This window comes from Zeus faber (genome assembly GCF_960531495.2).
Source record: "Zeus faber genome assembly, chromosome: 14".
Classification (NCBI taxonomy): domain Eukaryota; kingdom Metazoa; phylum Chordata; class Actinopteri; order Zeiformes; family Zeidae; genus Zeus; species Zeus faber.
Window position 1 is genome coordinate 27,927,960 of NC_137200.1, and position 25,023 is coordinate 27,952,982.

Consider the following 25,023-nt stretch of genomic DNA (forward strand, 5'->3'; position numbering starts at 1 on the left):
CAATATGAACACCATTGAGCAAGGCACCGGACCCGTGACAAAACATTGAATTGTGTAGAAATCAACAGCTCTGAATGTTGTCAAAAGTATTTTATTTAACAAAATAATTAAATTAACACTAACAGTCGACTCCTTTATGAAACAAACAATCGGAGACTGTTATTTTTTGGGGAACTTGTCAGATAAACAAAAAAAGATCTAAAGGACTTAAACCAAAAGGCCAAAAATCCTTTTTTTAACTGGAAATGTGTAAAAACTTGAAATCGGAACGAGGCACTGAGTGCTTAAAACCTTAGTCACAAATTCTTAACATTCAACTTCTTCTCACAAATTAAACAGGAATAAATGGACTTTGAGGAACAGGCGTGTAAATCCAGAACCTTAAAACAGTAACTCAATAGGAATTACAAATTCTGTCACAGAAACTTCCACTCAGATCAAATTCTAAAGTTATTGCTTGAGAAAAGGAATCACGTGTTAATAGGTCCAGCAGCAGAGATTCACACGTGAACGTACTTGTAAATCCATTTTCTGATCGTTAAATCAAGTCTCTTACTTTGAACAGAAAACGATTGAAAATGCAGACGTCTGGTGTTTGAAATGCGTTCGTCGCTACGGAAATGTTTTGTTTGGAACAAAATTGCATCAAATTCCTGCAAAGTGGAAGAGAAGTAAGACTGAACCAGTTGAACTGGCCACAAGGGGGAAATTCTGAACCACATTCAAGTCTTTGATCGATTAATTTCTACCAAAAAGGAATAAATACAAAATATACTTAGTATCAAAACGCTGGATATATGGGCACACCGGAAGATCGTCTGCTTCCAAATACGTAACATTAGAGCCCAATAATAATTAGAAAAACATTAAGAGTTAGTGAGAATATCATAAGTGTGCTCGCGGAGAACTCCGCTACAAAAGTAAAATACAAGTTGAAAGTTTGTACTGTTTGACATTCTCACTTTGTGTTTCCTCCAAACCAACAAACAAAAACCCTTCAAACCGTTTCATACAAAGCTGGAAAATCTGTCTCAAAAAGAGGTTTTTGATCTAAAAACGAAAAAAGTATCAAAATGTAAAAACGCTTTGAAAGCGGAACGCTCATCTCTGCAGAAGGTCACTTGGTTTGAATAAAAATCCTAAACCGTGTTTTAGGAATTCAGTAACGAATCCAACATGGCTGACCTACAACAACCACGTGGTACGACACGTAACAGGCTGCACTGCTGCTTTAACACTCACAGATTGACTTTTCGGCAATACGTTCAAAACGCTCCTAAAATAGTGGTTCATGTACAAACTTGTAGAAACGGTAGAGGAGCTTTAGGGACCAGAGCAGCGGCCGTGTTCCGGTCCTGAGGTTTCGGCTTTTTTTTTTTTTTTTTAAGCAACAAAGACTCTTGGTTTAACCGTGCAGGTCTGTTTGCAGGTGCCGGCGGAGTGCAGCAAGGGCTTCTGGGTGCGGGCGAGTTGTGAGACGACTTAACCTTGTTAAAATCCGGCCGGAGACGAGTCCAAAGAACACAGAAAACGCGACGGAATCAAGAACCGGGAAAGGAAACGATGAGTGGAGTTAGGGGGCTGATGTGGAACGGACACGCCGGGGAAACACCCGAGCGGTGAACGTGGGACCTTTTGGTTTGGAGAGGAAGGTGCCGGTTCGCGGCGGAAGCTTCGGAACCCGCCAAACGGACGCGCGTCCATCGGTGAAGTGTTTTGGGGCCGGGCCCGGATCGACCGTCCGTACGACGTGCTGACGCGAACACAACCGGGCCGAGGATCCCTCTACGGAGTGGGGGTGCAGAGTGTCTCAACAGGAAGTGGAGGAGTTGCCCACTTCACCGACACCTTCGGGACCGGCAGCCGGGGACGACACAGGGCAGAAGAGCCGGAGAAATGGTTCACGCCGCAACCGTTCGTAACACCGCCTCCACCCCCTGCGCAGCGAGCCTCACGACTCTTTCGCCAGACGCTGAAGCTGTGCTCGTCCGCTTGCAAAACCGCCTCCGCTCCCTTCGCCAACCCGGTCTCAAACGAGCGAGGACGCACTGCCGTTTACATTTTCACTTACCGAAATGTCCATGTCCAACTCTGGTAACAAATCACACATAAATACAAATATCTACGTCAGATGTGTGTAGTCATTGATAAAAACAAAAGGAACATTCTCTTAAAGTAGTGCAATGGATGCGATGAATAGTCGTCGGGTACGTTTGGTCAGAGAGGTCGACTGAACGACGCGCGAGATTTTAAAAACCTCCCGACAGGAAGTGGAACCTGCAGCGCTGCCTCTCTCCCGGTTGCCGTCCGCAGCCAGTCGCAGGCTCCGCTCCCAAAATATCCGTCCCGCCGCGGAAATGCGATCGGCCAACGGAGCAAAGTGGACGCCAACCACCCGAGCGGAAATGGTTTTAAGTATTTTTGAAAACATCTTGTCAAAGTAGTGCATTTTAACAGCCCCACCCTTCACAGAGAACCTCTCAACACCAAAACGTCATCCTTCACCTTGACTGAAGGTCGGTGCTATGTGCCGCCCGCCGGGAGGACACCGGCCCACCAGGAAGTGCCTACGTCTTTACCGTGCGGCGTCCAACATCTCTTTGAGTTCGTGTGATTGGCCCCGGAGAGAGAGGAGCCGCTTTTCCCTACTGTCCCGTGGACTCAGATGAGGATCTCCACCAAGTCGCTGTCCACTTCCTGCTGGGTGGGCGTGGCCTGGGGCTGCAGGTGGGAGTGGACTGGAGCTCGCCTCTCCAGGGTGCTGCTCTGAAACACGGCCACGTCTGGGGGGAGAGAGAGAGAGAGAGAGAGAGACCTGTGGTGAGACGGAGACTGTCGGTGGGTGGGTGGAACGGTCGGTCGGTGGGTGGAACAGACGGTCGGTCGGCTTGCCTGCCATGCGGTCGGGGATGTAGACCGGGCTGGTGCTGAGCCTCGCCGGCAGGGTCATGCTCTGCAGGGCGGAGGTCTTGCTGGCCTCCTGTCCCGTCTGGGTGCAGCTGTCCCGGCTCCCGGTTTTGGAGTGTCCCGCCGCCATGGGGGTGGAGGGCAGCACCGGGGAGGGGGACGAGGAGATGGACTCTGTCCTCAGGGAGTCTGTACGGAACTCTGGACCCAGAAGAACCCCTGGGAGACAAGGTCGGGTGAAGATTTTAGAACATCGGAAAAGTGGACGCTGATGCCGAGAACTTGACTCCTGCATCAGTCAGGCTGTTGAAATTAAGAGCTCAAATTTGAGCCAATCCCTTGAATTATGGCCTAATGATTTTAAAGCTCAATTTAGGACATTTTTAAGGACCTTCAGTCCAGTTGATAAACTCTACAAGTGCACGTGGAGCAGTGGACTCACCCAGACTGCCCTTCCAGCTGGTGTCCTTGCGCTCCTCGGTGATGGGGGAGGCGCTGAGGGCCAGGCTGTGCGACAGGAGCCCCAACCCGCCCGTGTTGGCGATGGACATCAGGGACTTGGAGGGTCTCATGGCGGAGGGGGGGTCCGACTTGTTGGGCTCCTTCCTGGAACGCTGGTGGAGAACCTTGATCATGGCGTCTTTCTCTATAATCTGAGCGTGGAGGTTCTTTATCCTGAGGAGGAAGAGGACGGGAGTTGATTCAGTCGGCAACGATCTCAACATGCTGCGCGATAACACGACAACAGGGAAACCAGAGATTCACAGGAGTGTATTTTGTTTTACTTCTTTCAGTTTTCCTCTCACGATGGAGGAACCTGGAGCGACGGCCCAATCTGAACTTGAGAGAGTGGTGTGTCTAGTGTCTAGTGGTGAGCGGGATCAGATGGTGAGGTCGCCGGGCAGACCCGGGAAGCTCAAATTGGGGTCGTGATGAGGTTAGAGCGAGGGGGAGGAGTTTGGATGGGCCCTGGAGAAGAGTTCTGGGCATCAGAGGTTCTGGTAAACCCTCCCTTGGCTCGGTAGGGGGAAAGCTTGACGCCACCTGGGCTGTTTTTAGCCTCGAGGTGTAACTTCTAATTTTTAAAAAGAGGGAGCGGAGGATACGTTCCAACAACAGTTCAATCACGCGGCCTGGAAATGAGGATCCACCGGGTGGTGGAGTCTCAGATGCAGGAGGAACAACACGGATCGAGTCCTGGCTGTGGAACAAACCCACTTTTTGGACTCTCACAAACCCTTGAGGGATCACTGGAATTTGCAAAAACAGTCCAGACAAACTGGCATTCAGCGAGAGGGAGCACAGGCTACAGGGGGCGCTGTTGCTCGTCGTTCGGTCCTTATGCAACGCAGCAGGAGCGTTGGCATCGTCCTTGTTGAGTCGAACCCGTTCCCCAGGGGCGTGGTGCGGTGGGGCTCTGGCAGGGCTGCGTCTGGCATCCTATTCTGTTGGTGGTTTTCATATAAATGACATCAAGCCGCAGCGATAGCGGGAGAAGCCGGGTGATCCAGGAGGACCAATAACTGCAGCTCCTCCTTGTGAGCCAAGTCCGTTCATGGGGTCAGGGTGTCCCCCTGGGGCCGACCCTGAAGCCGGGGGAGGGATCTCTCAGCTGCATGGTAACGCCTCTGAACCCCCCAGGAAACGCTTCAATGATTTGCTGGGAGAAGGGAAGACTGGAGCCGCTCCACCCAGATGACTTTCAAGAAAAAGGATTCACGGCCGTGAGAGCGTAAAGCAAGTGACACAACGTGTGTTGTCAAAGCGGGGCTTCCAGGAGGAGGAAACAACAACAACAACAACACTCAGAGTGGTGGTGGAAGGTTCTGGGGCCACAGCCGACCTGCTCTCCATGTCCAGGCAGCGTCTGTTGGCCATCAGGATCTCCTCCTCCTCCTTCTGGATTCGAGCCTCCACCGAGGTGTCGTAGCTGCTGCTGGGGGAGTGGCTTATCACCACCGCCGACGTGTCCCTGGAAATGGTGGCACGAGAGAACGATTAAGTCACCACACGGTTCCTAGAATCTTACTTTTAGATCGGCGACATCCGTTGAATTTTCTTATGATCTGGTCTAAAACTCTGATGTGGGAACAACTTCATTTTATTTAGGATTTATTTTTACATGTGTCCTTTCTTACAAGACTTTTGTTTTGTGACACTTTCTAGCTCACGATTAGTAAAGTTTATTGCTCTTATCATTAAGCTGTAGAACCAGTTGACCCGTTCAGCAGATTGTTTGTGGTTGCTGACAAACTAGGTCAGATTTGCCTCATGCGACCGGAGCGAGCGTCTGCGTTCACACGGTAAATGTTGAAGTACAACCGTACAACCGTGCAGGAGCAGAGTTAATGATAAAAATAAAACCACAGTCACCTGCTTCCCTTTGTACTCCTGGTCTAGAGAACCACCCAGGCTTCAAATGTCAGACTTGATTATTAATTACCAACCACTAATAAAATCCACTAATAGACACACACACACACACACACACACACACACACACACCTCTGGGTGGCGACGGAGGCGGCAGCGTCCAGGGCAAACTGCCTCATGACACTTTCCTCCAGATACTTCTGCTCCCACTTGGTCATATCGGCCTCCAGCGCCAGGATGCGCTCCTCTTTCTCCCGCAGGTGCTCCATCAGCGCCGCCGCGTTGTACTCGGAGGAAGCGGAGCCAGAGCTCTGGGCGGAGCTATGACGCTGGGGAGGGGGAGTGAGAAGTCCAAGTGAGGAAGAGGAGCCGTGACCACGAGAGCCTTTGATTTCAAGTCCTAATATTCATAATATTTATTTTTTAAATAGTTCAACTAAGGGGACTGATTATTTCTCTAATATTCAATAAAACATAAATCTACATGCCTTGATTTCATTCTATCAATTGTTTTTAAGCTCAATAAACACATAATATTTCTCCCATTTGTCTGGGACATTGAAATCTTCCAGGACACACACACACCCCTCTGTTCCCGGGGGTGGGAGGACAGGCTTTCTCCAGGATAATAACACGATTGGATCATTTTATTTTGCTATCCTTTTTAAAGGCCTAACTAAGCCATTGTTCTAACAGAACCTCCACTCTAGGGCCGGTATATTGACAGTCGCTGGGCTGAGGGTGGGAGCACCTTGGAGGTCCAGTAATGAGGGCGGAGTCAAGTTGAGCGCTCAGAGAAGCAGGGGGGAGGTGAGGCATCTGTACCTGCATCCTCAGGCTCTCCAGCTCCCTCTCCAGGCGGCTGCGGAGACGCAGCTCTAGCTGCTCTCTCTTGTCGCATGCAGCCTGCAGCTGCGCCAGCGCCTGCTGCATGCGCTCCACCTGCTGCACGTACACCTGCTTCTTCTTCAGCTGCACCGTACACACACACAGGAACCTTTTGTTAGTATTGATAGACACATTACATAAACGCAACGGTAATTCAGTATTATTCAGATTAGCTGTGAGCTGCAGATCCAAACGTCCGGTTTTAAAGCAAAACTTTAAAATTTCTAAGCTTGAGCCTGGATCTCATTTTAATAATAATAATAGATCCAATATTGCAATTTTTAGGTTGTTTCTTAGATCAGGTTTTTATTTAATTATCATTATTTTACCATCTTTGTTGTATGTTTTCTATTGTCAGGTTTAGGTCCATAACTACATTTATCTCTCAACCAGTCGCTCACCTCCTCCTCCAGTTTGACCACTCTGGCCTGGGCATTGTTCAGCGCTTGGTCTCGTATCTCTATGTGGCGACGCTGGTCATCCGTGGAGGAGCGCAGAGTGTGGAGCTCCAGATCCAGACGCTCCTTCTCACACAGCGTCTCCTTGTCTGAACACACAAACACACGGCGCAGATTGGTGAGTGTGTGTGCAGCGTGTTTTTGAACTGTCTTACTGCGCTTCAGTGCGATTCTCACTCTGCGCCAGGAGCTGAGAGATGGTCCTGCGGTGTTCCTCTGAGGTGTCGCACTCCTTCGCCGCCAGCTGCTTGTTGGCTGTCTCCATGCGCTCTGAAACGACATCAATACAAACATGTAAACGGCAGGTGTCGCGGGGTCGGCGTGAAGGCTTCTCTTCGGATCGATTCCAAGGCGTGCGCGCACCTCTGAGGTCGCGGTTGAAGTCGTGCAGGCGGCGGACCTCCAGCTCCAGCTTGGTCCTCATGGTTTTCTCCAGAGCTTCGCGCTTCGACGACGACTTCGCCAAGTTCTCGTAGGCCTCTGAAACCAACTGGATCTCTGTCTCCAGCTGGGGAGAGGGAGGGAGAACATGTACTTTTGTTTTCCACAGTTACCTTAACCGCATCTTCACTTACCTGAATATATATTTTGTATGTTTTACATTTCATGTATCATACATGTGACCCACCGCATCTCAACCCGGTGCATTTCGCCGTTCTGTACTGTCGGCTGTGTGTGAAAAACGTTGGAGATTCTCATTTTTGGTCCAAAATGAGATCATAGCAGATTTATGTTCCTCAAGTTGTTTTCAAAACTGAGTTTGATTTCTAAATATTAGATCAACATTAAGAAGTCGAGGCTATGAGGCTCGAGGCTCCATCAGCATTAGTTACTAGTAGTTAGTATTAGTTTAATGCAAACCTGCATATCCAGATCATGCTTCCGTATTCCGGGAAATCAGGTTATAAAGTGTATCGAACCGGGAGTGACAACCCCGCGTCCTGTTGGTGTAATAAATGCTGCGCTGACGTCAGTTCCGTAGACAATGTTTTGAAGAAACAACAACGAATAAACACCGGAAGCAAGAAATTTCACTCCTCCGTGAAAACGTCCTCTCCCTGTTGTTATGGAGGACGAGAAGAGGGCGGAGCAGGCTCTCAATCATATTGTGGAACTGGCAGCGGGAGGCGGCGGGGCAGGGTGCTCCCAGAATGAAGGACCCTGCCATTTGCATTCTGGCAGTTGCTGCCCCCTGGGGATAGGTTTTCATGTGTGGGATCTGAAATGGGCCACTTTCTTAAAACTATCATTGTTGGGAAACAATAAAGTCAGGAAATGGGAACGTTTAGAAGTTACAGAATAAGAGAGGACTCGTTATAGCACAGTGAGCATGAACTCGAAAAAAAAGTATTAACGTGAATTGTGCATTTTTTCAAATTTTGTTTTATAAATTCATGGAGGTAAGTTAAGGTAAGTTTCATTTAGGAGGATTGAATCATACAATTATATTATATAATTGTAGAACCCAGAAACGCGATTGTGGCACCGCCCCTCGCGAGCGCCTCGTGTCAGTTACATTTTACATACAGCACATTTTAGTATTTTTAGAGCTTATTGTGCGTACTCACCCGGTGTCATGACATTTCACTGCATATATGTATTTGTACACGTATGAATATGTATGTGACAAATAACCTCTTGAATCTTGATTCAAATATTTCAGAAAAACACATTCAACATGATCTCGTTGAAGGAGTTCAGCACTATCCAGATGTAAACATTTAAAGCACTTATTGTGTTTTTAAATGTGTATTTTGTGCAAAAGTTTGGAAATGTTTATAAAACTTTAAAGGTTGACTTCTCAGAACTTCTCTTTTCTAAACCTTCATCTTTAATAGGTCAAAGCTTCCAAAATATTTCCTTGATTCCCACAAGTGAAACCTTGTTTTCAAGCTCTGATTCTACACTTTCATATCATGTGAGAAAACAAAATTTTCCAATTTTCAAAATGTGACCCTAAAGTACACGGGCGTCACATATTTGAAGTCAGATACCTTGTGCAGCCTGGCGACCTTCTCCCGACACGCCTCCATCTCCTGGCGCAGCGCCTTGTTCTCCTCCGTCAGGGCCTCCACCACCTGGTGGGCGCGCGCCACAGCAGCGAAGGGATCCCCCTGAAGATGGGGGTGGTGGGGGTGCGGGTGAGGGAAGTGGGCTTGCTGCAGCTGGGGCGGGGGGAGGCCAGGGCCCTGTGGGTGGTGGTGGTGCTGCTGCTGCAGCTGCTGCTGCTGCTGCTGCTGCTGCTGTTGTTGCTGTTGCTGCTGCTGCTGCAGCAGCTGCTGCTGCTGCTGCTGCTGCTGCTGCTGCTGCATGACGTGGTGCTGCTGCATCCGGTGGGTGGAGCCGTACTGGTCGTGCGGGAGGAGGTTTGCCCTCTGCTGGTGGAACGGAACCATGCCGAACGGGGGCTCCCCCGGCTGGTGGGGGCCACGGGGGCCCATTGGGGGGTAGCAGGTCTCCATCTGCGGCGGGGGATACGGGGAGTGAGCGGAGCCAAGGAGGCTGCTGAGGGTGGAGGACTGGGTGCGCGACAGGGAGCCCACCGAGGTGACGGACGAGCAGGGACTGTGGTGGTGGAGAGGCCTCTGGGAGTGGAGAGAGAGGTCCTTACTGGACCTGGTGAGGGGGCGAGAGACAAGTCAGAGGGACGGGAGAGAGAGAGAGAGAGAGTATGATAAGAGCAGGAACTTTAATGTCACAAAAAAGTTTGTGATGAAACAGTTTGATTGATAAATAAAAACACATAATATAATATAATATCACATCATATAATATAATATATCACATATAAAATATAATATCATATAATATAATATAATAGCACATCATATAATATAATATAATATAATATCACATAATATAATATAATATAATATGATATAATATAAAATAATATCACATCATATAATATAATATGTATGTGACGAATAAACCTCTTGAATCTTGAATCTTGAATAATATAATATAATATAATATAATATGACATCATATAATATAATATTCCTGCAACTTGTGTCGCACCTGAAGGAGCCGTACTCCGGGGGGGGCTGGTATCGGACCTGGGGGACCTCACGGCCCCTCTGTTCCTGGTAGAACATTCCGGGGTCCTGGTGCTTAGGGGGGGAGCCCAGGGCCTTGAAGGGGTAGTCCGGAGGGGGCCCGCGGTGCTGGGGCTTGTAGTAGTCCCCCGGAGGGGTGAGGGGGGTGAGGGGGGCGCTGCAGACGGGGGCGTGGGCCTTGACGCCGCTGGTGGCGAGCGACAGCTGCATTAGCCTCTCGCTGAGCGAGCGCACGTGGCCCTGCTTCAGGTCCTTCAGGCCCTCGTCCTGGTGCACGCGCCCCCCCGCCCCCCCCGCACGCTGCACGGCGGGCCGGCCCTCCGTGCGCGGCTCCATGCGTGTCCCCGCCTTGGCCCCCGTTGCCCCTGTGACGTAGAAGGCGGGGAGGGGCTGCTGTTGCGGGGGAGGCGGGGGGCCATGGCCTCGGAAATACTGAGACTGCACCTTGGCCTCCTCATAGGTGGGGAGGTCCTCGGGCAGGGCCCCGCCCCCGCTGTTGGCCCTTCCCCGGGGCGGGGCCAGCTTCTCCGCCCCGCTGTCGGCCTGCAGCTCCTGGCCCTGTGGCTCCTGCCGGGCCACATGGGGGGTCCCCAAGTGGTCGTCCGGGGGTCCCGATGGCGGGCCGGGCCCTGGGCCTAGAGACACATGAGCACTGTTAGCTGTTGTCATGGAAACCAGGGGCCTCAAACCAGCAAAGGAACATATCAGTGAGATTCCCGTGTTTATCTGTTAGATCGGCACTGGTTCTCTATGTGCCACCGACAGTGAAGAGAAAGTGTTTGGCCCTACTGGCGGTGTCAGGTATTACAAGCTGCAGAAACTTTCTGTAGCTTTGGAGCCAAAACACCACATTCCATTCAAGGCGGGAATCTGGAAAGTCCGACCTCCTGCTGGGAAATGTGCAAAGGAACGGGCCTGAGTTTACCAAGATAACAGCTGTCGTCATGGCAACACGGCTGCGGCGAACTTAGTGCGCTTTGCAGCGTTTTTAAACTAAACACATTTGCTGCAGCGGCCATGTTTTCCTGAACAGAGGCTTCCAACGGAACAAGTCCATACAGGAAGTCAGTCTTGCTGCTGCCCCCTGCTGGAGCAGCTTTAAACTGCAGCTTCCTCTGTATACGCGAGTGGATACCAACTTACAACAAAATCTCAGGATGATCATTTTAATTTTTCAAATGTCCCTCTCAGTCCTTGCGCCCCCCCACGCTCCCGTCACCTCCTTGCTGCTGCTGCAGCAGGTAGCTGCGGTTCATCTGCTCCTGCAGGAGGCGCTGCAGCACCGTGCTGCCTCCTGCTGGACCTCCTGCGCTGCTGCCGCTCCCCGACGCCTCCTCCACCGCCGCCCTCATGTCTGCTTCCCGCTGGGCACGACCCTCATGGAAGGAGAGACTCCGAGCTCTGTCTATACTCCCTGGAGGAGAGACAGAGAGAGAGAGAGGGGGAGGAAAGTAGGAGAGTAAGGGGGAGAGAGGGAGAGCATCCAGGTGAGAGGTTGAACAAACAGCTTCCTCCACCAGAACCAAAACACACTGTGCCGCAGGAAGTGATGCATTGTGGGTCGTCAGGAACAGGACGACGTCGTCGGCGTAGAGAAGGATTTTCTGCTGAGGAATCAACACGTTTCACGGCAAACAAACCTCAAACCCCCGGGAGCTGTTTCGACGCTAACAACGCTAATTTGTAATTCAAGATGGCACTAGGCCGCGTGAAAACTCTGACATTTAAAGTCAAACTCAACAGACAATCAGTTTAAAATACTTTTACTTTTAAACAAACGTCCTCGTAATCTTGGGAAGAGTCCCACGGTTGTTTTGGTGCAGATCTGGGTTTCAAACGCTCATTCAGACCAAACCTGATTGATCCCAGAGTCGCCTGTCCCCACTCCCACACCAAGCAGAGCCTGAGTCAAACACGGATCATGCGAGCTGCGACCCAGGAAAGGAAAGCAGGAAACGCTCGAACCAGTTCCACTCGGATCAGAGTCGAAGGAAGGAGCAGATTTCAGCAAAACGTTCAAAGTCGTCAAAGACAGAGTTTTCTGAACCGACCGAATGTTGGGATTTTGATGTTTCGTCTCGGACTCATCAAGAATTTGTCCGGGTTGAGAAAAGAATAAGATCAGACTCCACGAAGATTGACTCTGATCTGGAAACACTTTGTTTACATTCAAGTAAATACCACCAGTCACATCTATTTAAATATTGAATTTCTATATTAGACCGAATTTGGTCTGTGAAATATTTTTGTAATATATATCAGGATAAAACGATACAACGATAAAAAACGATATGGAATTGAAATTGTGTCATTCAGCAAGACATTGAATTACATTACATTATATAATATAATATTAAATTACATTATATTCGATTATATTATATTACATTATATTAAATTACATTACATTGTATTATATTATATTACATTATATTAAATTACATTATATTATATTATATTATATTATCAAGTGAGGTGAATTAGTTTGCCTTTAAATATATGTGGACTGTTCTGCTGAAACGTAAAATCCCCTCAAAGCTATAAACTCTGCGCTTGACAACGTTGAAGGTTGGAACCCTGCAGATCTACGGAGGAGAGGAGGAGGAGGAGGAAGAGGAAGAGGAGGAGGAAGAGGAGGAGGAGGAGGAAGATGAGGTATTACATCTAGAGCTCTCTGTCATCCTTCTCATTCTCAAGGAGGAAGAGCCTTTTTTCCGAAACATCTGTTGGCAAACAGCGGGAAAAAAAAGGACATTAAAACCAGATCTCCACACTTCTCCTCAGGATCTTTTAGTTCATTACATTTATTCATAATCAATACAAATACAATAACAACAGGAGCCACATTTCCAAACAGTCAATTCATTCACAGAGAGGGGGAGAGGGAGCAGGAGAGCGAGGAAAAGAGGGAGAGAGCGGGGTAGAGCTGAGAGGGAGGGAGGGAGAGAGAAAGGGAGAGGGGGGAGGGAATGAGGGGGAGCGGGGGGAGTGAGAAAGACAGAGAGGGGGAGGGGGGTAGGAGGAGGGGGGAGAGAGAGACGAGGAGGGATGACAGTGTTTAAATGAGAAGACAGTGATTTATGTTTTGCGTGCACACTCACGTGCACACTCACGTGCACACACACACACACACACGTGAGACTAACCAGCTCCATGCTCTGGGTTGGCGTCCCGGCTCCCCCTACCTGTGCGGTCTCTCTCTCCGGGCGCTAGGGGGGTCAGTGCCGGCGAGGGGGGCTCATGGCAGGCAGCGAATCCAACGTGCGCTGGACGGGGGGGCGTGCGGTCCAAGTCCTGGCTCTGGGCCCCCTGGAGGCCCACAAGGCCCTCTGGACTGTCCAGAAGGTGGAGGCGCTGCTGGAAGTCCCCGACTCCAAACCGCTCTGCAAGCACAGGAGGTGTTTGGTTCAAAACCCAACAGTCGGGGGGTGTTTGGTTGAGCACGGAAACTTCACAATAAAAGCCCCCTCCCCCCTCTCGAGTGGCACTGTTACCTGGTTTCAAACCTGATTCTCAAACTTCTATGTGCTAGCTTGTTAGGAGGGCATCTTGTAATCACTCCCTGTTGTCAGACCTCATCTTTCAGCTTGTCATGGGTTTAATCACAGCAACTTGGGTTTGAGCTTCCTGTCACGACATGTTGGAGACGCCGATAAAAGTGAAAAGGTGTGAAGGTCGAGATCTAAATGATCTTTCAAACACATCTCGGTAGTAATCTTCAAGCATATGTTCATCATTTTTCACCCCGGGCCTTTTTGGAAAATGGGAAACGTACTTTATAGTCAAGTTTTTCAGGGTTTTATTGACTATTTTGCACGTTCACAAATCAGCTCTTCTGGCAACATGCTAACGGCAACATAAAAGACTGGAGAGAGGAAGGGCAAGACTAGAAACAGGAAGGGCAAGACTAGAAACAGGAAGCGTGAGACTAGTAATCAGAAGTAAGAGACAAAGAAACAGCAAGTAAATCTGCTTTCACACATGAACTCTGGACAACATCTGGATAGTCAGGTCCAGACCTGATTATCCAGATATTGTCCGGAGTTCCCCTTTCACACACGTAGCACACAACCGGAGATTGACGGGTCAAACGCGTTTACTCCACCTGGAAATACTCAGATTGGTTTAGACGAGGGGAGGAGCCTGGGTAGAGGGGGCAGGAGGCAGGACGTGGCGCAATGACTCTGCAAAGTTTTACAGCACACCCAAGACGGTGAAGAGGCTACCACCTTGTCTTTTTTGGAGTTGATACTCCACGTATTTGGACATAATATAAACAAAAGAGTGGAAAAGGAATATTAAGGAGAGCAGAAAGGATAGATAGACGATAGACGTGATAGAGACGTCATCAACACGCCCAATCACCTGCTCTGTTCACACAAACCGCTTAATCTGACATTACACTGACTTTGCACAAGGGGTGCTGGCTGGCTAAAGTCTGGGTAATGTCCAATCCAAATGATTCGGACATTTGCATTTACACATACAGCTCCTCCGGGTAATGTTCAGATAATTTCAGAGTTGCAGTACATGTCTGAAAGCAGCTTAAGAGACTAGAGACGGGAAGTAAGAGACTAGAAACTGGGGAGGGGGTCGACGGGGTGGGCCCCCTGACTGCTGTGTTTCGGCTCCTGGCGGCTTGCCCCTGGTGTGGTTTCTGGCCCACTGCGACATGGTGGGGCTGTGGAGAGTGCTGCCGGGTGCTTTCCCGGGGCCCCTTGGAGGCTGCTTGCCGTCGTGGATGTGGGCTGCGGCTGCGCTTGTGCCTGTACGCTGTGGTAGGTTGTTTGTGTGCGCCTCAGGGGTGCTCTCTGGGACTGGTTTGCGCACCTCGCATGGGTGTTGCTCCGCACAGTCCCGGCTTCTCTGTAGGTTGCAGGGTCTTCTGTGGCGGCGGTGCATTGTGCTCGGGGCTTTCTTGAGGTTGTGGGGTTTCTATACCAGTGCGAGACTCGTGGGTGGCTGCGAGGCCTTTTCCCCTGCCTGGAGGCTCTACAGGGGGGCAGGTGCAAGTCCCGTGCATTCACACACACACACACCTGACCCAAACACCCTCCTGATTCCATCTGCACATGTCTGGTACCTCAACTCGGAGCAGGGGGCCCCATCCTTTCCCGCGCCCCCCTCGCCCCCCGGAGCCGTGGACCGTGCAAAAGGCAAATACATGTTGTCATCTGACGTTTCTATGTTTATGTTTTGTCACGTTCATATTGTTGTTTGTTTGTATGTTTATTTGTCTCACCCGTAGTGATTCTCCCTCTTGGAGTAGTGATGATGATCATTTGTTTAAAGACCAAAACATGGTGAAATAGTTCTCCAAAGAGGGGGTTGGTGGTGGTTCTGTGCTCTGCTCGTCCCACAGCTCGTCCACAGGACAGACTTATTGCAGCAGTTGTTGATGATTAAAGAATGAAAACAGAGTCATTGCAGGTTGAGAAGTTGAACTCCACTTGCAGACTAACTCTGTCCTAGATGCAATGGAACAAATACTCTGTGTTGTACGTCCAGCATGATGACAGCACAGGTAAAAAAAATAAACAAAGAGATTTAATGTTGAGAAGTGATCCTTTAACGTGACAAAAGCAAAAGGTGAAGAACGAAGGATTCTCGATCGATCCGGGGAATCAATCAAAAGACGGAGTCAAAACGTTCTCACGTTGGTCCCACAAAACCTGAACCAAACCTTGGAATACAGATCTGTCTGTCTTCATCCATCCACCTGTCTGCCCCGCATCTCGAACATGAAGTGAAGTCAGACAGATCCAGACATCAGACAGCGATCTGTGATCCCGTTGGAATGTGACTCTTCAGGTTCTGACTCCACGGCGGTTAATCAGCCCACGCGCCGCTGGGGTATTTCCACTCGTTTTCACTTCCTTACGAGAATAGAGGGGTGGAGAGTTGCGCACCCCCCATCACCCACCCACCCCCACCCACAGCCATCAAACCGCTTTCCGTCGTTCAGACTCATTTTTAAACCCGATGCAGCTCATGGTTCCTCAGCTCTGCTCGTTGACAACATAAATCATTATTAATCAGGATAATAACATTAACTCACCTTCAGTCAGACGCTTCAACTTATTCCTGAGCGCGCGGCCGTCAGACAAACCTCGCTTCGAGAAAAGAAAAGAAAACACAAATAAACTCCCCCAAACTTCTCCTCCACCTTGGTTCCCGGATCACGTCGGCATCACGGCACAAATCAGATCCCTGCTGCCGCGATTCACACACCCCCCCACCGCCTCCCTGTCTGTCTCACCCCTCCCTGTCTCAACCCCCCCCCCACACACACACACACCCCATGACAGGTGGAACGGGGGGGGGGGGGGGGGGGGGGGGGGAGGGGAGACAGGTGACACTCCCTCATACCTGAGCGCTGCTGTAACCAACTGCCACACACACACACACACACTTGTAAACACAACAGCGTGTGTGTGTATATATATGTAAACAACTGTATGTAATGAAAATATATTTATCTTAATTGAAACATATTTATCTAAAGTATGGACGACGCTCAGTAATTGGAATTTAAACTGAACAAATGGGTCTTGTGCAATTTAGGGAACACCAAAACACCTGCTAGCCTCTGTAATGTGGGTAAAATGTCTCAGAAGACAAACAGGACACGCACTTCAGACAGACAAACACGTTTACTGCAGAGGCCATGTTTTCCTGAACAGACGATGGAGTGTTTAGCAGCAAGTGGGAACGAGCAACTCTGATCTACAAATTTCCGAGTTTCAATAAACGCATCACCGGCTTGTTTGGAGGAGAAAAGTAAGATAACAGGGATACGTAAGTGTTGACAAGCCTTTTAAATCACTGTGTTACTTGATGCGAACCTGATGTATCTGTATGAGGTTTATTAATCCCCGGAGGGAAATTCAGGCATTAGAGCAGCAAAAAAACTGTTCCGTCGAGAAAGATCCAAATTAAAATGAAATAAGAAATAAAAAGTATGTTCACATCCATCCCCCTACTCACGCTATCCTCCACTTCCAACCTAAAGCTGCCGGCTGGAAACGCCCCCGCGGTGCCCCCCGCACCCGATGGATTGATGCCGTCACAAGGGACCTACACCAAATGGACCTATCGCTTGTTGAAGCCGAGTCCCTAGCACTGGACCGACCCAAATGGAGAAGATTGGTGAAACGGATTGGATCTACGCATGGTGTCGCCCCCGTCGCCGAGCAAGAGACCTGATGATGATGTTCACATCTATCCAAACAAGTTAACATGCTAACTGATGCACTATGCTAACTATTGAGCCCAAGCCTGACATCGCCAGACCATTCGTAAATGCATATTAGTCTGGAACCTCATTTCCAAGAGGCCTGTTACCAACAGGTGCAGGCCACAATGTTTCTGGATGCAATTGGATACACCTACAACCAATCAGAGCATTGGAAAGACCTACAACCAATCAGAGCGTTGGAAAGACCTACAACCAATCAGAGCGTTGGAAAGACCCACAACCAATCAGAGCGTTGGAAAGACCTACAACCAATCAGAGCGTTTGATAGACCTACAACCAATCAGAGCATTAGAAAGACCTACAACCAATCAGAGCGTTTGATAGACCTACAACCAATCAGAGAGTTGGATAGATCTACAACCAATCAGAGCGTTGGATAGACCTACAACCAGTCAGAGCGTTGGAAAGACCTACAACCAATTAGAGCATCCAAACGTGTGACGTAGCAGTGAGTGGAGTTAAATTAAACTTTAACCAAATCCTGTGGGAAGTACAACAAACACATCTTTCTTATCAACAGAAGCTTTTTATAGAAAATAAAGCGTCCAGTTTGTTTGATACTGTCACCATAGCAGATACAACATGGTCATGGTATCAAACCCGGCCCATATTAGGTAAACGGTTGTGATTGGCCCAACGCTGGCAAGGTCGGGTGGAAACCTGTTTGAAGGGGAGGGTGGCTAGACGTATTCTGCAGAGCAAATGAAACATGAGCTGCAGGATGGTCTGGTTCCCGGGCTAAGTCAGCACCACATGGGCGAGAAAACTCAAACAAACCAAATATTACTGGACAAAAACATTTTTAACAGACCACACGATTTTCTTAATTTAGCGATAAGGCCAAAGGAATTCCCACGATGCATTGCTCCTCCTCCCCTTAACTGTTGAGCACTCAACCAGCAAGAGAAACATTCAATTGTGAGTCAAAACCATGAAAAACAGCCGGAAAGACGTCATTTATTAGGAACATCTATTATAACTAAAAATACTTTGCAGTCATTCCTCTTGCCAGCGACGCACGACACGGGATTCAAAGTGGTCAGATGGCTGCACTGTTCACGCCGCACAACTTTCTGTCTTGTGATGGGGAATCTTGCAGTCTTGTGGTTTCACACTACATGACTGATGGCGACAGGGGGTCACACGCTACAACATCTTTCACCAGGAGAAATCCAACTACGTTTTGTCATGAAAACACAAGCGAGAAGAAAACACAACAACTCGGGAAATGACACGATACTATGCGCTGGACAGGATTAGTTCTTTTTTTTTTTTTTATTATATTCTTGATCGCTGTGAAAAAGAAAATAAACCAATAGAAGCAGAATTTAAACAGGAAATATATTTAAAAAAAAAGAAAAGTAAAACAGGCATGTTGTGTGCTTCTGGCTGCGGCTCCGTGCACTCCCTGTCTCTCTTTGTTGGACTGATCAGAAGGAGAAACGCATTGTGGAGTAACGGTCTTTTCACAAGCTGAGAAAAAAAAAACACTCTCTCTCTCTCTCTCTCTCTACCGTTACAAGATAAGGACAGAGAGAGACAGAGACAGAGAGAGAGAGAGAGAGAGACAGAGAGAGAGAGAGAGAGAGAGAGCGAGAGAGAGAGAGAGAGACAGAGAGAGAGACAGAGAGAGACAGAGAGAGAGACAGGTCAGCAGAGAAGAAGGAAAGGGGAAATCTGAGACTTGGCTCCGCCCCCAACAGGAAGTGCAGCATTCCTTTCTCAGTTCATCCACACAGCAGAACGCAGCGTTGCCAGATCCACGGCTTCACCCCCTAAATCAGCCTTCAAACCGCAGCAAACACCACCGCAGACCGAGGGTTGCCATCTTTCGCACATACTTACCGCCCAAAAACTGCTCAAAAAACATCTTTGCTAACGTCTCATCAGCATCCATGTCCACTATCGGGTACATAACTCCACTATTTCCTTTCAGGGATGAAGAAAGTATCTATCGTATTATTTTACGTAATTGAACATCATATCAGACACTTTACACTCACTGAGCATTTTATTAGGAACACTACACTAATACCGGGCGGGGCCTCGCTTTGCTCTCAAAAAGGCCCCAATTCTCCTTGGCATGGATTCCACAAGATGTTGGAAACATTCCTTTGAGATTCTGGTCCATGTTGACATGATTCGTCAGCAGCACATTGATGCTGCCAATCACCCGTTCTATCACATCCCAAAGGTGTTCTATTGGATTCAGATCTGGTGACCAAGAAGGACACAAATTTAACTCATTGTCACGTTCCTGAAACCAGTTTGGACGACTTTTGCTTTGGGACACGGAGCATTATCATGCTGCAAGTAGGTATTAGAAGATGGTAAATTGTGGCCATGAAGGGATGCACATGGTCAGCAACAACACTCACATAGGCTGTGGCATTCAAGTGATGATGGATTGGTATTAACGGCCCCAAGTGTGCCAAGGACACATTCCGCACACTGTGACACCACCACCACCAGCCTGGACTGTTGACACAAGGCAGGTGGGGTTCATGGATTCATGCTGTTGGCACCAAGTTCTGAGCCTACGTCAGTGTGCCTCAGCAGGAACGGAGATTGATCAGACCAGGCTACGTGTTTCCAGTCTCTGACCGTCCAGTTTTGGGAGCCTGTGTCCACTGCAGCCTCAGCTTTATGTTCTTGGCTGACAGAAGTGGAACCTGACGTGGTTCTGCTGTTGTAGCCCATCAGCCCCAAGGTTCCATGTGTTGTGCATTCTTAGATGTTTCTCTGCTCATCACCGTTGTACAGAGTGGTTTTCTGAGTGACCGTGGCCTTTCTGTCAGCTCCAGCCAGTCTGGCCGTTCTCCGTTGACCTCTCTCGTCAACGAGGCGTTTCCATCCTCAGAACTGCCGCTCGATGGATGTTTTTTGTTTTTTCGTACCATTCTGAGTCAACTCTAGAGACTGTTGTGCGTGAAAACTCCCAGGAGACCAGCAGTTACAGAAATACTCAAACCAGCCCGTCTTGCACCAACCACCATGCCCCGGTGGAAAACACTGACATCACATTTACTCCCCTGTTTGATGGTGAACATGAAGTGAAGCTTCTGACCCCGATCTGCATGACTGTATGCATTGCACTGCTGCCACACGATTGGCTGACGAGATAATTGCATGAATAAGTATGTGTAGAGGTGTTCCTAATAAAGTGCTCACTGGGTGTATATTACGTGTAGCTCTAACCAGACACTGTGCTGTAAGCAGATCCAAATTATAAAGCGTTCTTTCATGCCAGCCTGCAGGGTTGCCAGATTCACCGTTTTCAGAGCAAAATGGGCTCTTTGGAAACACAACCATGGCTGAAAAACTGTGAAAAGGTGAGTTTTTGGCTGGTTTGTAAACTGCTACTACAGAAAACATGATTTAAAATGTTTTATATTATAACATAATTACAAATATAATACAATGTACAATATAACAGCATAATATGTAAAATAACACAATAAAAATATACATAATATAAATCAGCATAATACCATACAATGACAAATCCCTTGAACTTGAACCATATCTAGAACTAAGGATTAATCGTGAAACTGATTAGAATGTTTTTATAAATTTGACCTGTCGGTTTATTTGGAACACCTTAAGTGCTTGATATTTTCAGGACCTGGCAACCCGCACAAAGTGCTCCCTTGGTGGGGGAAAAAAAAAACGGTTTAACCAGAAGAATGTAATCCGTCTGTAACCAGTCAGTAACCACTAGAACAAACTATTACCAGTCTGACCTGTGGAATAAACTGGTACCAGTCTGCTACTACACAATGCATTGTGGGTGACGCTCCCTAAATTGGCTCGTTAGGAGGAAGAGTCAGTAATTCCAGGAAGGTTCCAGTAACTGGACTAGATTTAAAATAGTAAATCAGATTAATGAGAACAAATAAGAATCAGATTTAATGGAAAACTTTAACTTTAAACTTTTCCATGTGAAAGCTGCGCATGTGACCATAGAGATATATAGTCCAGTGTGTGTTTGTGTGTGTCTGCTTTGAACCGAGCATCCCGATTGGTTGGACATGCAGCGACCACAGTGATGATTCAGCGCTGTTGCTAGGATACCGCTAAGCTAACCAGCGAGCTAACCTCCATGCTGCAGTGTGAAGTTTGGATCATGTGTTCAGAGAGAGAGAGAGAAGGGAGGGAGAGAGAAATCAGAGGAATTCCAGGGTTCTTAGTCATTAGCAGAGGGCCTTGTAGAAACTAACAGACACACACACACTGTAAAAAAATACACAGCTCTTGCCGCGCTAATCTTAAATTAACATACTATTCCTGATTATTTATGTTTGTTATCTCCTTTTAAAATATTTTATCTTTATAAATCTTATTTCAGTTATTAGTTATTTTTATTTTATAGTTCATTTTTTTTATTTTCTTTCTTGGTATTTCCTGGTATTAGGAAGGTAGAGGACTACGTCCTGTTAGTAGGAAGATGGAGGAGTACTTCCTGGTAAGATGGAGGACTTCTTCCTGGTAGTAGGAAGATGGAGGACTACTTCCTATTAAGATCGCGGCCTACTTCCTGGTAAGATGGAGGACGCCTGCCTACTAGCATGAAGATGGAGTGCAGTGCAGTGTTTGCTGGGGGCACCATGCAGCAGCTGACCCTCGACCTCCGACCCCCTCACTGGGTGGAGGTTCCTGTTTTGGGAAGCACTTCCTGGTCCAGGTCACATGACCAGACATTTCCCTGCTCCACATTCCAGTGGAGAGAGCAACCAAATGGAAAGGAGCAAAAAGCTACACAGTACATACTGTGCACAACTGATCAGCCACAACATCAACACCAGTGACCGGTGAAGTGAATAACATTGATCATCTGGTTCCACTGGCACCTGTCAAGGGGTGGGATATATTATTTTATATATATATATATATATATGCACTATTATATATTATTATTATTATATATATATATAGTGTTATACATTATTATCATATGAGGCAGCAAGTGAAGAGTCAGTTGTTGAAGTTGATGTGTTGAAGCAGCGTAAGGATCTGAGCCACTTTGACAAGGAGCACATTGTGATGCTGGACGACTGGGTCAGAGCATCTCCACAAGCACAGGTCTGGTGGCTGTTCCCGCTGTGCAGTGGTTACTAGCGACCAAAAGTGTCCAAGGAAGGACGAGCGGTGAACCGGCGACAGGGTCATGGGGCCCAAGGCTCATTGATGCGTATGGGAGCAAAGTCCAGCTCGTCTGGTTCCATCCCACAGAAGAACTACTGCTGCACAAAGTGGTGAAAAATTGAATGATGCTATGATAGAAAGGTGTAGAACACACGGTGCATGGAAGCCTTCTACGTATGGGGCTGTGTAGCCACAGACCGCTCAGAGTGTCCATGCTGACCCCTGTCCACCACCCAAAGCACCTACAATGGACACGTGACCGTCACAACTGGACCATGCAGCAATAGAAGAAGGTGTCCTGTTCTTATGAATCATGCTTTCTTCTACATCATGTGGATGGACAGGTACGTGTGGTGCTTTACCTGGGGAAGAGATGGCACCAGGATGCACTATGGGAAGAAGGCAAGTTGCTGGAGGCAGTGTGACGCTCTGGACAATGTTCTGCTGGGAAACCTTGGCTCCTGGCATTCATGTGGATATTACTTTGACATGTACCACCTACCTGAACATTGTTTAGATGAGTCAGAGCTGTTTTGGCGGGACAAGAGGTATCTGCATGATATTGGGCAGACGGTTTTAATGTCGTGGCTGATTGATATTATTTATGATGTTATTGTTATTACTGTACTTAACTTGGTGATTTTACTTGATTTTTGCACGACCCACCATAGTTTTGATAACTTCAACTTTTTTAACTGTACTTATTAGTTTTTTTTACTTTAAGTTATTGTTTAGAAGTGAGTAATCACTCCACTGTACTTGTCACACACACACACACACACACACACACACACACACACACACACACACACACACACACACATCAATAAACCTGATCAGGTTGTCAGAGGGCTCTGATAACACGGTTGAAAGTACTACACACCTGGTACACAGTACTGCTCTGGAACAGTACTACTACTACTACAGTACTGTTTGGATCAATCATTCGAACATTATATATATGAATAAACTATAAATATTACATATATAGTTTGATATTAATCTTTGGAATCTGAAGCAGATGCCGTCTGATCTGATCTAAAACCGATCAGAGTCATCGATCAGCGGCATCTTTACCAATGCCACCATCCCCGCACGCACACATGCACACGCGCGGCAAAAACAAACGAGTCCCATTGATCGGAAGCAGCGAAGCCCGTCTCGGTGTTCCACAGCCACGACGCACCGCCCCGCGTTCCACTCTATTGGCGTCTGCGCGCACAGGAAACGGGGCGAACGGCCTGAAAAAGACGAACCGGCCCCGGACCCCGAACAGTCGGATCGGTCCGAGCAGCGCGCCGCGTTCCACCGGAGCCGTCCCCTGACGCGCGGGGCGAGACCTCCGCGACACTTTGGGAAACTCGAGAAACTTTACCTTCCAGTCACGGGAAGTCCCCTCAAACTCTCCCGTTACTCGCTCCGCGTTTCCATGACGCCCCGAAAGGTCTCGCTCCTGTCCGCGGCGCGTCTTAATCCGTCGAGCACGGAGTCAAGTTTCTTATTCTCCATGAAGTTCTGCGGAACACTTCGCCGCTATGAGAGGAATGCGTCAGAAGACTTTCCATGGAGGCAAAGTCCAGAGAGAGAAGGAGGAACCGACCCCCTCTCCCACACCCTCCTCCTCCTCCTCCTCCTCCTCCTCCTCCGCTTCTCCTGCAGGAAGTTTATTTTTCTGTGTTTCTCTTTTAGGGACCGTCGCTAAATTCTCTGCGTCTGAAAAGTGAAACAAAAGGAGCTTTTGTGTTTCTGCATCCCTTCATTCTCCCTGCACAAGTACTACTGCGAATAGCACCACTTCGTATACTGTAGTACTACTTCATATAGTGCTACTGCATACAGTACTACTTCATGTAGTACTACTGCATACCGGTACTACTTTACAGTGCCAATACTTTATTAACGCTCACTGTATCGTACAGCATGCACGTGTTGATCGATGGTATTGATTTATTGCCCCGCAGCGCAGCGGCTGAGGAGTGAAAGCGCAGTGGAGCAGTAATCAACCCTCAGTCGCTCAGGTTGGACACTTGGCACCAAATTACCCCATAAACACTAAACACACACACACGGCCTCAGAGCCTGCCCCCTGGTGGCTTCAGGTGGAGATACACACTCATCCATATACAGTACATACAACAGTTGAAGTTGAAGTTTAAGAGATTATTTGTCACATACATACACGAATACAGATTTAGATATAAACATTTTGATATATTGATTATATAAAGTTATATACACATACATATATATTCAGCTTTTATGTGTGAAAGAAGACAATGAGATAAACATTTCTTATACTTTAATGAATGATTTATCTGGATGATTATTATTTTTATTAAAATACAATATAAAACTTTCTCCTCATTAACCACGCCTAATTTACCTAACCTTAACCAATCTTACCTCAACAGACCATAATTGACTCTTGTAAATATTTACTGTAAATTAAAGGCAGAATATTTCACATCACTAAGACAAAGTAATACTGATGAACCTGCAGCGCAAATAGACCTACAGTGCATGTAGGCCTATGATGTGAATAGACCGACATGACTTGGTACCTACATTGCGTTCAGACCTACATGCATGTAGACCTACAGTATATACAGACCTACAGTACATTCAGGAGCAGTGGGCAGCATCTACGACGCGCCCGGGGACCTGGTTCCATATGTCCTTCGCTGGTCAGCCTTTGGTGGGGGCCCTTACTGACGTTAGGTGGAGGAAACCCCATGTGAGCATGGGGAGAACATGCCAACTCCACACAGAAAGGCTCCAAATTGGGAGACAGCCTGCGGGAGCACGGTGCCTACAGCGCCCCAGGCGGGAATCGATTTGAGGTGGTGAGTCAGTGCAATGCACTGTGCCACCGTACCACACCATGAACCCAGACCTACAATGAACCCAGACCTACAGTGCACCCACACCTACAGTG

At 48.0% G+C, this 25,023-nt stretch overlaps 1 protein-coding gene across 3 annotated transcripts; it reads right to left on the reverse strand.

Moving 5' to 3' along the window:
* Positions 1-75: 75 nt before the first annotated feature.
* On the reverse strand, positions 76-23,629 carry amot (angiomotin; the record flags this gene model as incomplete). 3 transcript variants are annotated; one of them, XM_080014063.1, is made up of 14 exons in its annotated part: positions 76-2,783; positions 2,893-3,126; positions 3,350-3,582; positions 4,751-4,879; positions 5,413-5,609; positions 6,106-6,252; positions 6,570-6,715; positions 6,804-6,896; positions 6,990-7,134; positions 8,621-9,242; positions 9,648-10,320; positions 10,905-11,099; positions 12,871-13,068; positions 23,464-23,629. In XM_080014063.1, the coding sequence occupies 12 exons, from the start codon at positions 11,035-11,037 to the stop codon at positions 2,662-2,664; spliced, it is 2,874 nt and encodes a 957-aa protein (XP_079870189.1). In that variant the 3' UTR covers positions 76-2,661. The 3 variants fall into 3 exon arrangements, with proteins under 3 accessions (XP_079870189.1, XP_079870188.1, XP_079870187.1); XM_080014062.1 differs by lacking the exons at positions 12,871-13,068; positions 23,464-23,629 and adding an exon at positions 12,348-12,408 and having other exon boundaries at positions 8,621-9,088; positions 9,170-9,242; XM_080014061.1 differs by lacking the exons at positions 12,871-13,068; positions 23,464-23,629 and adding an exon at positions 12,348-12,408.
* Between the last annotated feature and the right edge of the window lie 1,394 nt (positions 23,630-25,023).